At 45.4% G+C, this 15,584-nt stretch overlaps 1 protein-coding gene across 1 annotated transcript in view; it reads left to right on the top strand.

The window, feature by feature from the left end:
* LOC311129045 (voltage-dependent calcium channel subunit alpha-2/delta-1-like) overlaps positions 1 to 15,584 on the top strand; it is a 193,801-nt gene that overhangs the window by 81,038 nt on the left and 97,179 nt on the right. The window contains exons 5-6 of the mRNA XM_084161304.1: positions 1,682 to 1,717; positions 2,577 to 2,709. Coding sequence (XP_084017430.1) covers positions 1,682 to 1,717; positions 2,577 to 2,709 — 169 coding nt within the window. The remainder of the gene's footprint in view (positions 1 to 1,681; positions 1,718 to 2,576; positions 2,710 to 15,584) is intronic.

Raw genomic sequence — 15,584 nt, 5'->3', positions numbered from 1 at the left:
AAGGACTCAGAGGTTGGCTTTTTCAGACTGTTTATGTTGAGCTAGCTAATTGAACCCAAGTGTGCGCGTGTTCCAGGCAACGACAAACGAGGCTAAAAGTAGTTCAGAAAACGGAGGCTTTTCCCCTTTTTCTCTATTAATTTCAGTTTCTCAAACCACTGGCTTTCTCGGGCAATGATGTGTGTCATGAGGAGTGTCTTTGCTCCATGTGGCTCTTGCACATGCTCAGTGAAAGCGTTAGGTGGAGAGCTCTGTGGTCCAGTCTGTCTCCAGACAGCTGTGGTGTGACTACAGTCCCTTCCTCACCCCCTCTTCTCCCCTTCTTCTCAACCCTCTGGCCGACATTGCGGTTACAGCGGTTACAGCATAGTCCTCCATGAACTGGCCCATGTACTCAATGGTGCATGAGTGCGTGTGTGTATGTGTGTGTGTGTACGCGTATGTGTGTGTGTACATAACCTGGTGTGGGAGATCAAATACATTTCTGTATGAAAGCCCAGAAGACGTCCTCCCTCCCTCAGGAGTTACATCACTTAAAACATTTACCCCAGCACTCTACAAAAAAAAAGCCTCTGTGTGTGTGAAACCAGCTTAACACACATTCACATGCATGCATGTAGAACACACACACTCACACACACACACACAAAAAAAAAAACACACACACACTTGTGGGGAGTGTAGCCACAGCGCTTCAAAGCTAACATGAAGAGACCTCCTCATGATGGCTGTCAGGTCATCTTAATGTTGTGGAGCACCTTGTGAGGTGACACTCACACTAGGGTCCACACTGTCTCACCCCTCAGGGATCTGAGTATGTGAGAGATACAGTAGAAACAAATATAGACAGAGTGAGTGTTTGTGTGTGAGCTTGTGTGTCAGTGCTCTGCAAGGACTGCAGCCTGTCTCTCGGGAGGTGAGCAGATGCTAGAGCACCGCTGTCAGTAGTGTCTATCGCTAACACCTAGCTCATCGCTAAATGCCTGGCGCTAACTATCGAGCCTCACACCACCAGCAGGTCACAGGTGGGGGAACTGGCCTGGGTTTTATGTAGCTTTATCTCCATGCTGTAGCGCCGGGGGTGGCAGGCAGGTGGTGCTAACCAGTGAACCGGCTCCATGTCCCTAAGGCGTCCATCTGTCAGTTAGGCTGGCTAGGCTAGCTCGTTAGTGCCTGGCTTGCTCATGCTCTGACAGGAAGCTCGCACAGCTGGTGAAAGTGAGAGTTGGCTACAACACTACTGATGCTTTTGTGTCAAGCAGATGCATACATACACACATACACACACATACACACACACACACATATTAGGTGAATACAGACACAGTTAGGCATGTGAGACACACACACACACACACATAGACATACACAGAGAGTGAAGAAGTGTTTGAATTTACAAAATAAGAAAAAGATTACAACCGCACTGAAGAATGGAAAACAAAATGAAATAGGAACACCGTTACCACACGGCTCTAACACTGTTTGAAAACTTTACAATGCACATTGATTTAAACCCCTACCAAAGACCTGCTGTATTTATAAAAGGAAGAAATCTGTTTTTCATCTTTCTATTTCTCTCTCTCTCTCTCTTCCCTCCCTCCCTCCCGCCCTCTCTCTCTCTCTCTCTCTCTCTCTCTCTCTCTCTCTCTCTCTCTCTCTCTCTCTCGCACTTTCTCCATAGCCGGATGACATTCATTACTACTATGCCAAAGAAAACGTGAGTACATTTCTAATGTTTCTTTCTCCATGTATAATATGTGTTGTGAAGAGACGTGATCTGAGTTATATCGAATCTGTATATTCAACAAAATCCCACCTGCACCCTCAGTCTTTGTAGCCATGGTTACTAAGCCTGTTATAAAGGTATTGATAGCCTTAAAGGATCCCCCCCACATCCCCCAGCTGTGGCCCAGGCTCTAGAGCCCAGAAAAGACACAAAGAAGTTGCTATGCTAGGCTTAGTGTGTGTTTTTGTTTGCATGTGCGTGTATGCGTGCATATTCAAATGAATGCGCATACATGTTATGTCTAGTGTGTGTGTGTGTGTGTGTGTGTGTGTGTGTGTGTGTGTGTGTGTGTGTGTGTGTGTGTGTGAGTGCAGGCATGCACGTGTGTGTGTGTGTGTGTGTGCGTGTGTGAGGGATTACCTCAAGAACACGTATCTGTGCCTGTGATATTGTCTGCATCCCTTGGCCTCCGAAGTCATCTCTCTGATTTGATACTGGGGGATCAGATAGTAATTCCTTTCCACAGGGGATGGGGTGATAGAACACAGGCAGGCACACACCTCTCTTGAACAACTAATGTCATTCTGGCTTTGACGGGCCAAGACACAGAAGATCCGTACTGTTAGGCATCTGAATATACTCCAATATTATTCACAGCAACAGATGATGGAGCAAGCGCCACACAAATACAGACACACGCATGTATTATCATACAACGCACCATAATGCAATGCGACAGACAGACATACACACAATACTTTGTATTCACCAAATCCATGCAGTTAACTCTCCATTGACCTCCATTTTGCGTCAATAGTATCACATTTCCCTTTGTCTTTTTCCCTTATAGCTGGACTCAAATGATACAGAGGTCAAGAAGCCAAACCGGCTTTATCCAGAGTTTAAGGAAGACGAGCAATTTAGACGACTCATCTCCTACAACACCACGGCAGTCCACATACCCACAGACATATACGAGGGCTGTGAGTACACACACACACGCGCGCACACACACACACACCAGTGGCGGTCAGTGCCGTTTATGATGAGGGAGGACGATTTTTCATGGCCTTATTTCTATTACAGCACATCAGATGACTCTCATTCATATTCCATTCACCCAGTTCAATGTAACAGCGATAGGTTTAGGCTACTACATGATACTCAAATTTTCCCTATACCCATCATGAGGTTGCTACAACCTAGCCTATGAATTAAAGTTTACAACGTAGGTGCACACAGGTCGAGACACAAATTAGAGGTGACAGACATATAGGGTGTAATCATTAGTCCAACATTTGCAAACAAGAGTTTCTATTGGACAAATTCAGGTATGTTTATCCCTGTTTTGTTCCGTTTGCTTCCGTTTAAGAAACGTTTTTCAACAGAATCGTCGGAATGAATACACCCCTGATCACGCGTAAACACAGTTAACTTTCATAGCAGCCACGTTGTATTCCTTCTCACATCTATGCGCTCTCCTCCTCTCACCTCTTCCCTTTGTTTGTGGACTTCCATGCACAACACATTAGCTGTATGTGACCAGGTGAAAAAACCTTTCCAAGCCAAACCGCTAAGTTGTCAGCATAGCTAATAGAACTAACGCGTTAGTAAACCCGCTACAATCATGCAGTAACGTTACAGTGTACAGTCAGTAAGCAGTTACACTGGCGGGCCACGGTGGCAATAAATTATTAATACCAAAAGCTTACCTTGACTTGGAAGAGTTCCAGTCTTGTGTTGGAAAGTCATAGCCAGCTAGCTAACATAGCAACCCTCTGTTTGAGCAGAGTGTTTCAGTAGACTACATTTTTGCTAGCTAAGTAAGTGAAACTGAAAGTGAAAAAAAAATATGAAACTCTCTCTATTTCTCTCTTGCTTCTCCTTCATTTTGGAAGAAATTAATTTGTTCAAAACTGTTCAACTATTGTATTTCTCTCTCTTTGAGTCAACTACTCACCACATTTTATACACTGCAGTGCTAGCTAGCTGTAGCTAATGCTTTCAGTACTAGATTAATTCTCTGATCCTTTGATTAGGTAGACAATATGTCAGTTCATGCTGCAAGAGCTCTGATAGGGTGGAGGACGTCCTCCGGAAGTGTAAGTCTATGGAAGGGGGTGAGAACCATGAGCCTCCTAGGTTTTGTATTGAAGTCAATGTACCCAGAGGAGGACGGAAGCTAGCTGTCCTCCAGCTGCACAATGGTGCCACCCTACAGAGTGCTGTTGAGGCTACTGTAGAACTTCTTTGCAAAATAGTGTGTTTTAATCAGTTATTTGGTGACATGATTATATTTAGTATAGTTTTATCTAAAAAGGATACTTTTTTTTATGTTTTACCATTTTTATTTTTATGAAATTCTCTGAGGATGATCCTCCCCTTCCTCCACTGAAGAGCCTCCACTGACACACACACACACACACACACACACACACACACACACACACACACACACACACACACACACACACACACACACACACACACACACACACACACACACACAATATTTACAGCATGTTTCCATGACATTTCGGTCAGTCAGTTTCTCAGAATGTGTGTAGTAGTCAGCTGAAGGTCCGGCCAATGCTTGCAGTCTAAATTTAGCCCTCCCTAGCCCAACTAATGGGCAGCAGACCTGGCCTCCGAGTCACCCCGGTCACCAGCTGCTCCTCACTCTCCCACCCCCAACCCCATGGGAGAATCACACTGAATGTCAATGAAACTGCCATGTTTTTTTTTTCTTCACACAAGTGGATGGAGTGGGAAGCTTGTGTAGATACTTTCTTGGTCTTTCTCAGTCTTTCTGCTTCCATGTCTTTCTCAAGTCTTAATCTTGCTCTGTCATGCTCTTCTTTAATGATTGTCTGATCCGCCCTCAGCTCAGTCTGTCACTCTTACCTCCCTCAGCTCGGTCTGTCACTCTTACCACCCTCTGCTCGGTCTGTCACTCTTACCTCCCTCGGCTCGGTCTGTCACTCTTACGTCCCTCAGCTCGGTCTGTCACTCTTACCTCCCTCGGCTCGGTCTGTCACTTTTACCTCCCTCAGCTCGGTCTGTCACTCTTACCTCCCTCAGCTCGGTCTGTCACTCTTACCTCCCTCGGCTCGGTCTGTCACTCTTACCTCCCTCAGCTCGGTCTGTCACTTTTACCACCCTCAGCTCGGTCTGTCACTCTTACCTTCCTCGGCTCGGTCTGTCACTCTTACGTCCCTCAGCTCGGTCTGTCACTCTTACCTCCCTCGGCTCGGTCTGTCACTTTTACCTCCCTCAGCTCGGTCTGTCACTCTTACCTCCCTCGGCTCGGTCTGTCACTCTTACCTCCCTCAGCTCGATCTGTCACTCTTACCTCCCTCAGCTCGGTCTGTCACTCTTACCGCCCTCATATCGGTCTGTCACTCTTATCTCCCTCAGCTCGGTTTGTCACTCTTACCTCCCTCAGCTCGGTCTGTCACTCTTACCGCCCTCAGCTCGGTCTGTCACTCTTACCGCCCTCAGCTCGGTCTGTCACTCTTACCGCCCTCAGCTCGGTCTGTCACTCTTACCTCCCTCAGCTCGGTCTGTCACTCTTACCTCCCTCAGCTCGGTCTGTCACTCTTACCTCCCTCAGCTCGGTCTGTCACTCTTACCGCCCTCAGCTCGGTCTGTCACTCTTACTTCCCTCAGCTCGATCTGTCACTCTTACCTCCCTCAGCTCGGTCTGTCACTCTTACCTCCCTCAGCTCGGTCTGTCACTCTTACCTCCCTCAGCTCGGTCTGTCACTCTTATCTCCCTCAGCTCGATCTGTCACTCTTACCTCCCTCAGCTCGGTGTGTCACTCTTACCTCCCTCAGCTCGGTGTGTCACTCTTACCTCCCTCAGCTCGGTGTGTCACTCTTACCTCCCTCAGCTCGGTCTGTCACTCTTACCTCCCTCAGCTCGGTCTATCACTCTTACCTCACTCAGCTCGGTCTGTCACTCTTACCTCCCTCAGCTTGGTCTGTCACTCTTACCAACCTCAGCTCGGTCTGTCATTCTTACCACCCTCAGCTCGGTCTGTCACTCTTACCTCCCTCAGCTCGGTCTGTCACTCTTACCACCCTCAGCTCGGTCTGTCACTCTTACCAACCTCAGCTCGGTCTGTCATTCTTACCACCCTCAGCTCAGTCTGTCACTCTTACCTCCCTCAGCTCGGTCTGTCACTCTTACCTCCCTCAGCTCGGTCTGTCACTCTTACCTCCCTCAGCTCGGTCTGTCACTCTTACCAACCTCAGCTCGGTCTGTCATTCTTACCACCCTCCGGTTGGTCTGTCACTCTTACCAACCTCAGCTCGGTCTGTCACTCTTACCTCCCTCAGCTCAGTCTGTCACTCTTACCAACCACAGCTCGGTCTGTCATTCTTACCACCCTCCGGTTGGTCTGTCACTCCTTTTACCTCCCTCAGCTCGGTCTGTCACTCCTTTTACCACCCTCAGCTCAGTCCGTCACTCCTTTTACCTCCCTCAGCTCGGTCTGTCAGTCCTTTTACCTCCCTCAGCTCGGTCTGTCACTCCTTTTACCTCCCTCAGCTCAGTCTGTCACTCCTTTTCCACCCTCAGCTCGGTCTGTCACTCCTTTTACCTCCCTCAGCTCGGTCTGTCACTCCTTTTACCTCCCTCAGCTCGGTCTGTCACTCCTTTTACCACCCTCAGCTCGGTCTGTCACTCCTTTGACCACCCTCAGCTCGGTCTGTCACTCCTTTTATCACCCTCAGCTCAGTCTTCCACTCCTTTTACCTCCCTCAGCTCAGTCTTCTTACCGCCCTCTCTTTTTCTTTAACACTCACACTTTAACATCTTCTCTTTCATTGCTTGTCTGCCTCCTTTCGCTCTTTCTCTCCTCTTTCTGCATTCATGTCATTCTCTTTTCCAGTACAACAGCTGGGCCTTGAGGGAACCCCCCTTCTAGCTAATGAGCAGTCATTTTGATTGCAACATTCTAACAGTGTAATTAATACATTTCATATATGCTATTGCAAAAATAATCATTTGGTTGTGTTTATGAAGGTCTAAGGTAACATTAGAATAACATTTTTATTTTATTTCAATTGACACAATAGCATTTTCATTAGTTTATGTGACTGTAGGCTATATGTAAAAACACAAAAAAAACATGCAATTCTAATGTTCAATCAATTTTATTCGTGGAGTGCCTTTGTTACAACTATGAAACAGAAAGTGTATGTGTTGGAACAGGGTAACAGTTTCTTTTTATAGCAACAAAATAAAAAAAATATCCCAACCACCAAGACACATGGGACAGTAAGACGCGGTCAAATGAAAAAAACATCAGTATCCCAAACATCATTATAAGTAACAAGTGTGCTTGATAAACATTGAAAATGAGAACAAAAGCAATAATGCCATTATCATGAATATAAGTGTGGATATGACACCAATCAAATATAGTCAATTATTTATACATTGCAAATTTGTGTGTTTCTTTGTCATCAAGATGGAGGTAATGCATGATCTCTCTGAAGCGATCCCGTGACATGGTTTCTCCAAAGAAAAGTATCCCATACATGTCTGACCAGAAGCTCTCCATATACACGCTCTTTCCACCGAATGCTCCATGGACATACAGGATTGAAATAAACACTTCCAGCTCATCAGCTGACAGATCCCAGGCATTGTCTCCTTGCTCCGTGTTCATCTTAGCCACAGTACAATCCCTGAATGATGTGGTGTGTCTGTGTCATATAAACAACGGAAGCTGGTGAGTGCATTGCTGATGTAGTTTTTTGCTTGAGATGTAGGCCCTGCTATCTCAGTGATGACATTTTGTGCCGATAATCAGCCCGTAGCATTGGCACTGGCTCGTTCTATTTAAATGGTGCCGTCTTCTTCCTCTCTCCTGTCTCACTGTTTCATTTGGTGGTGGCGTGGCCACCTGCTCAGTGAGCACCGTTCTGGCTTTTTTGTGCTTAGGCCTCGGAGGTGTAGGTTATTCAGTCTGAGGCTCAGAATCAGAAGAATAATCAGAGATGTCATGATTCATTTCTTCCCCACCAACTTAGTCGTTTTCATTCAGATCTAGTAGCACCGCTAACTTAGCATGTGCATCCATTCATCTTGGTCTTCTTGCCATTGGAAATTACGCACGCTATGTGTACTCCAAGTAGGCCAGAGTAGACTGATAAGACTGCTTGGATTCGTTGGACTGATATAGGGTACATACACATTGTAAGATTATAATTAGAATATATCAATACAATAGAATGGCCCGCCCTGTTCTTCATTCACAATTGGTGATTACATAATTATGCATTGTTTGCTTCCCCTCGTTCATCAACTTCCCCTTTCTCCCCCATCATATTTTACTTCATTTATTGAATCTGTTGTTATATCTGTGAAATTAGTTTCAATTTAGGTTCAGTTTCGAGGCAATTATCGGGGTGATTATCAACTGGGCACGGCACATTCCAGTGTCGGGAGAAGGAGCGGAGCAGGCCCTACTGTCAGGAGAAGGAGGGGCAACGGGGGAAACCATAAAAAAATGACATGCCCTCATAAAACTGTTTATAACTCTAGTTCTGTTTGTGATATTAAGATTCTATCAACGACAGTGTGTGATATATACTTATTTAGGAAAAGACAAGGACGGAGGGGAGCATGACTTAAAAAATGGCAGAGTAATACATTTATATCATTCCAAAGACGTCGTCGAAATGACTGCTTTAGCGGTTCTAGTGTTAACACTCATCCTATCACATTTTTATGTAATGCTTATTCTCACTCTTTCTGCTTTGCTTTTCTTCTTTTGAAACTATGACATCATCACACTATCACGTTCTCTCTATATTTTTCTTCATCCTGTCTGTCCATGTCCATGCTGAGACACTAGGTGGTATAATGATGTTCTGCATGTCCATGCTGAGACACTTGGTGGTATAATGATGTTCTCCATGTCCATGCTGAGACACTAGGTGGTATAATGATATTCTACATGTCCATGCTGAGACACTAGGTGGTATAATGATGTCCTGCATGTCCATGCTGAGACACTTGGTGGTATAATGATGTTCTGCATGTCCATGCTGAGACACTAGGTGGTATAATGATGTTCTCCATGTCCATGCTGAGACGCTAGGTTGTAATCCAAGATGGCGTAGCAGTGCGGTCGTGTTTGCTGTAGTGTCCTTTTTTGTCTATTTTGTATATATTTCTCCATTTTACTTTCATTCTTTAACTAAATATACTTTCCTGCAACACGCCTCACCCAAAGTGGAAAGGATTCTATTATTTCTTTATAACTTTTATCAAGAACCTTAAGCTGAAACTAGTCTAGCTGCAACCGAATGGCTGTGGTAGCCAGCTAGCTAGCTACTTGCTATTAGCCACCGTTAGCGGTCTAAACCATTGTCCGTGGCCTGCACTACCCACCAGCCAGCTCTAGCTCTAGCCTGGACATCTTGTCGGCCAGTCTGCACAGCGTGCTATCGACCCAGAGCATATCGGTTTTCTGCCGGAATCACTGGACCCTAGCGCCGGATCATCGCAACTAGCTAGCTGCAACCGAATGGCTGTTGTCGTTGGCTAATTACCATTACCCCTTAGCAAGCACCAGTTAGCCTTGAGCGAGCCTCGAGCCAGGCCCATCTCCCGGCTATCTACCTCTCTGTCAACCGGACGGGACCTCCTAGTGTTGACACGGAGCCCCGCCGATCCAATACGACTGGTCTGCCGACAAAATCGTCTGATGTGGTTTCAACAGGCTTCCCGTTACGACGTCATCCACGAAGATCCATCTGCTAGCCCCGGCCCGCTAGCACACGCAAGCCGTGGCCTCTTGCTCGCCAGTGCTGTAGCAGCCCCCAAACTACCTCCGAACTCTCCTATTGCTGTTCACCGGACCTTATGATAACTCAGCTATACAGCTGATGCCTGCTGGACTGTTCCTTTATACGGTACCGTATCCTGTTTATGTTTAGCCTCAGCCCAAACTTTGTCGCCATTACCAGCTGTTGTCTTAGCTCTCTCGAATAACACCTGTGATTGCTTTATGCCTCTCTCCCATGTCAATATGCCTTGCTTATTGCTGTTTCGGTTATTTCTTATTGTACTATTTCACTGTAGAGCCCCCAGCCCAGCTCAACCTGCCTTAGATAGCTTCTTTGTCCCACCCCCCATACACATGGAGACCGACTCAATCGGTGCCTCCAGTGATGCTATCTCTTTCATCGTTACTCAACGCTTAGGTTTACCTCCACTGTACTCATATCTTTCCATATCCTTGTCTGTACATAATGCCCTGAATATATTCTACAACGCCCGGAAATCTGCCCCTTTTTTTCTCTGTACCCAACGCACTAGAAGACCAGTTCTTAAAGCCTTTAGCCGTATCCTTATTCTACTCCTCCTCTGTTCCAATGGTGATGTAGAGGTTAACCCAGGCCCTGTAGCCCCCAGTATCACTCCTACTCCCCAGGCATTATCATTTGTTGACTTCCGTAAAAGCCTTGGTTTCTTGCACGTTAACATCAGAAGCCTTCTCCCTAAGTTTGAGTTATTCACTGCGTTAGCACACTCCGCCAACCCTGATGTTCTAGCAGTGTCTGAATCCTGGCTTAGGAAGGCCACCAAAAATTCAGACATTTCCATCCCCAACTACAACATTTTCCGTCTCGATAGAACTGCCAAAGGGTGTGTGGTTGCAATCTACTGTAGAGATAGCCTGCAGAGCTCTATCATACTATCCAGGTCTGTGCCCAAAGAGTTTGAGCTTCTACTTCTAAAAATCCACCTTTACAGAAATAAGTCTCTCACTGTTGCCGTTTGCTACAGAGCCCCCTCAGCCCCGAGCTGTGCCCTGGACACCATATGTGAACTGATTGCCCCCATCTATCCTCAGAGTTCGTACTGCTTGGTGACCTAAACTGGGATGTACTTAACACCCCGGCCAACCTACAATCTAAACTAGATGCCCTCAATCTCACACAAATGATCAACGAACCTACCATGTACAACCCTAAATCTGTAAACATGGGCACCCTCATAGACATCATCCTGACATTTACCCTCTAAATACACCTCTGCTGTCTTCAACCAGGATCTCAGCGATCACTGCCTTATTGCCTGCATCTGTAATGGGTCCGCGGTAAAACACTTTAGCGAGCAGGCCTTTCTAATTGACCTGGCCCTCAGCCACGCTCAAGGTCCTAAACAATATTATAACCGCGATCGATAAAAGAAAGTACTGCGCAGCCGTCTTCATCGACCTGGCCAAGGCTTTCGACTCTGTCAAACACCGCATTCTTATTGGCAGACTAAATAGCCTTGGTTTCTCAAATGACTGCCTCGCCTGGTTCACCAACGACTTCTCAGATAGAGTTCAATGTGTCAAATCGGAGGGCCTGTTGTCTGGACCTATGGCAGTCTCTATGGGGGTGCCACAGGGTTAAATTCTCGGGCCGACTCTATTCTCTGTGTATATCAATGATGTCGCTCTTGCTGCTGGTGACGCTCGGATCCACCTCTATGCGGACGACACCATTTTGTATACATCCGGCCCTTCATTGGACACTGTGTTAACAAACCTCCAAACGAGCTTCAACGCCATACAACACTCCTTCCGTAGCCTCCAACTGCTCTTAAACACTAGTAAAACTAAATGCATGCTCTTCAACCGAATGCTGCTTGCACCCGCCCACCCGACTAGAATCACTACTCTCGGCGGGTCTGACCTAGAGTATGTGGACAATTACAAATATCTAGGTGTCTGGTTAGACTGTAAACTCTCCTTCCAGACTCACATTAAGCATCTCCAATCAAAAATTAGATCTAGAATCGGCTTCCTATTTCGCAACAAAGCCTCCTTCACTCATGCTGCCAAACATGCCCTCGTAAAACTGACTATCCTACCGATCCTTGACTTCGGCGATGTCATTTACAAAATAGCCTCCAACACTCTACTCAGCAAATTGGATGTAGTCTATCACAGTGCCACCCGTTTTGCCACCAAAGCCCCATATACTACCCACCATTGTGACCTGTACACTCTTGTTAGCTGGCCCTCACTACATATTTGTCGCCAAACCCACTGGCTCCAGGTCATCTATAAATCACTGCTAGGCAAATCCCTGTCTTATCTTAGCTCACTGGTCACCATAGCAACACCCACCCGTAGTCTGCGCTCCAGCAGGTATATCTCAAATGTCATCCCCAAAGCCAACACCTCCTTTGGCCGCCATTCCTTCCATTTCTCTGCTGCCAATGACTGGAACGAACTGCAAAAATCTCTGACTAACTTTAAGCGTCAGTTGTCAGAGCAGCTTACCGATCACTGCACCTCTACACAGCCATTCTGAAATTAGCCCACCCAACTACCTCATCCCCATATTGTTATTTATTTTGCTTATTTGCACCCCAGTATCTCTATTTGCACATCATCTTTTGCACATCTATCATTCCAGTGTTAATACGAAATTGTAACTATTTTGCACTATGGCCTATTTATTGCCTTACCTCCATAACTTACTACATTCGCACACACTGTATATATATTTTCTGTTGTATTTTTGACTTTATGTTTTGTTTACCCCATATGTAACTCTGTGTTGTTGTTTTTATCGCACTGCTTTGCTTTATCTTGGCCAGGTCGCAGTTGTAAATGAGAACTTGTTCTCAACTGGCTTACCTGGTTAAATAAAGGTTAAATAAAAAAAATAACAAATGATGTTCTCCATGTCCATGCTGAGACACTAGGTGGTATAATGATGTTCTGCATGTCCATGCTGAGACACTAGGTGGTATAATGATGTTCTGCATGTCCATGCTGAGACACTAGGTGGTATAATGATGTTTTCCATGTCCATGCTGAGACACTAGGTGGTATAATGATGTTCTCCATGTCCATGCTGAGACACTAGGTGGTATAATGATGTTATCCATGTCCATGCTGAGACACTAGGTGGTATAATGATGTTCTGCATGTCCATGCTGAGACACTAGGTGGTATAATGATGTTATCCATGTCCATGCTGAGACACTAGGTGGTATAATGATGTTCTCCATGTCCATGCTGAGACACTAGGTGGTATAATGATGTTCTCCATGTCCATGCTGAGACACTAGGTGGTATAATGATGTTATCCATGTCCATGCTGAGACACTAGGTGGTATAATGATGTTCTGCATGTCCATGCTGAGACACTAGGTGGTATAATGATGTTCTGCATGTCCATGCTGAGACACTAGGTGGTATAATGATGTTTTCCATGTCCATGCTGAGACACTAGGTGGTATAATGATGTTCTCCATGTCCATGCTGAGACACTAGGTGGTATAATGATGTTATCCATGTCCATGCTGAGACACTAGGTGGTATAATGATGTTCTGCATGTCCATGCTGAGACACTAGGTGGTATAATGATGTTATCCATGTCCATGCTGAGACACTAGGTGGTATAATGATGTTCTCCATGTCCATGCTGAGACACTAGGTGGTATAATGATGTTCTCCATGTCCATGCTGAGACACTAGGTGGTATAATGATGTTATCCATGTCCATGCTGAGACACTAGGTGGTATAATGATGTTCTGCATGTCCATGCTGAGACACTAGGTGGTATAATGATGTTCTGCATGTCCATGCTGAGACACTAGGTGGTATAATGATGTTTTCCATGTCCATGCTGAGACACTAGGTGGTATAATGATGTTCTCCATGTCCATGCTGAGACACTAGGTGGTATAATGATGTTCTCCATGTCCATGCTGAGACACTAGGTGGTATAATGATGTTATCCATGTCCATGCTGAGACACTAGGTGGTATAATGATGTTCTCCATGTCCATGCTGAGACACTAGGTGGTATAATGATGTTCTCCATGTCCATGCTGAGACACTAGGTGGTATAATGATGTTCTCCATGTCCATGCTGAGACACTAGGTGGTATAATGATGTTCTGCATGTCCATGCTGAGACACTAGGTGGTATAATGATGTTCTCCATGTCCATGCTGAGACACTAGGTGGTATAATGATGTTCTCCATGTCCATGCTGAGACACTAGGTGGTATAATGATGTTCTCCATGTCCATGCTGAGACACTAGGTGGTATAATGATGTTCTCCATGTCCATGCTGAGACACTAGGTGGTATAATGATGTTCTCCATGTCCATGCTGAGACACTAGGTGGTATAATGATGTTTTCCATGTCCATGCTGAGACACTAGGTGGTATAATGATGTTTTCCATGTCCATGCTGAGACACTAGGTGGTATAATGATGTTGTCCATGTCTTCACACTGAGCTCACTCTAGGCTGAGGCCTATTCTGGGGAAATGTGTTGATTCCCTCCTCTAACACTATGTGAATGTCCATATGTGGATACAAAGTTTTTTAGTAGGGAACAGCAGTGAAAACCGCTCCAAACAGGGAACAGTGTGATCTATCATGATCTGTTCCCAGACCAGGGCTATTTCTGTAGGCTTTATTTAAAGCAGACTGGATGTCACAACACTCATTGATCCAGACGCAGTTTCAGTTCCGACAGGGTCGTCGTGTGAAAATGAATAGGAGGTGCGATTTGCGGGAATTATGATGGTGTTGATTGAGGTGATTTAGATGGCCTCATTTTAGCAGTGGGTGGGTGGGTGTGTTGGGGTGTCTCAGAATGGACATGCAGAACATCATTATACCACCTAGTGTCTCAGCATGGACATGGAGAACATCATTATACTACCTAGTGTCTCAGCATGGACATGCAGAACATCATTATACCACATAGTGTCTCAGCATGGACATGAAGAACATCATTATACTACCTAGTGTCTCAGCATGGACAATGAGAACATCATTATACAACCTAGTGTCTCAGCATGGACATGGAGAACATCATTATACCACCTAGTGTCTCAGCATGGACACGTAGAACATCATTATACCACCTAGTGTCTCAGCATGGACATGTAGAACATCACTATACCACCTAGTGTCTCAGAATGGACATGCAGAACATCAGTATACCACCTAGTGTCTCAGCATGGACATGGAGAACATCATTATACCACCTAGTGTCTCAGCATGGACATGGAGAACATCATTATACCACCTAGTGTCTCAGAATGGACATGCAGAACATCATTTTACCACCTAGTGTCTCAGCATGGACATGGAGAACATCATTATACCAACTAGTGTCTCAGCATGGACATGGAGAACATCATTATACCACCTAGTGTCTCAGAATGGACATGCAGAACATCATTATACCACCTAGTGTCTCAGCATGGACATGGAGAACATCATTATACCACCTAATGTCTCAGCATGGACATGGAGAACATCATTATACCACCTAGTGTCTCAGCATGGACACGTAGAAGATCATTATACCACCTAGTGTCTCAGCATGGACATGGAGAACATCATTATACCACCTAGTGTCTCAGCATGGACATGTAGAACATCATTTTTTTTTCACCTTTATTTAACCAGGTAAGCCAGTTGAGAACAAGTTCTCATTTACAACTGCGACCTGGCCAAGATAAAGCAAAGCAGTGCGATAAAAACAACAACACAGAGTTACATATGGGGTAAACAAAACATAAAGTCAAAAATACAACAGAAAATATATATACAGTGAATAGGAGGTGCGATTTGCGGGAATTATGATGGTGTTGATTGAGGTGATTTAGATGGCCTCATTTTAGCAGTGGGTGGGTGGGTGTGTTGGGGTGGGGGGGGGGTGGGTGTAGCAGATGTGACACTGGATGAAGAACATCATTATACTACCTAGTGTCTCAGAATGGACATGCAGAACATCATTATACCACCTAGTGTCTCAGAATGGACATGCAGAACATCATTATACCACCTAGTGTCTC

Source organism: Coregonus lavaretus (genome assembly GCF_964263955.1).
Source record: "Coregonus lavaretus genome assembly, chromosome: 5".
NCBI lineage: Eukaryota > Metazoa > Chordata > Actinopteri > Salmoniformes > Salmonidae > Coregonus > Coregonus lavaretus.
The sequence above is the reverse complement of the archived record's forward strand: the minus strand, read 5'-3'. Positions and strand labels throughout refer to the sequence as shown.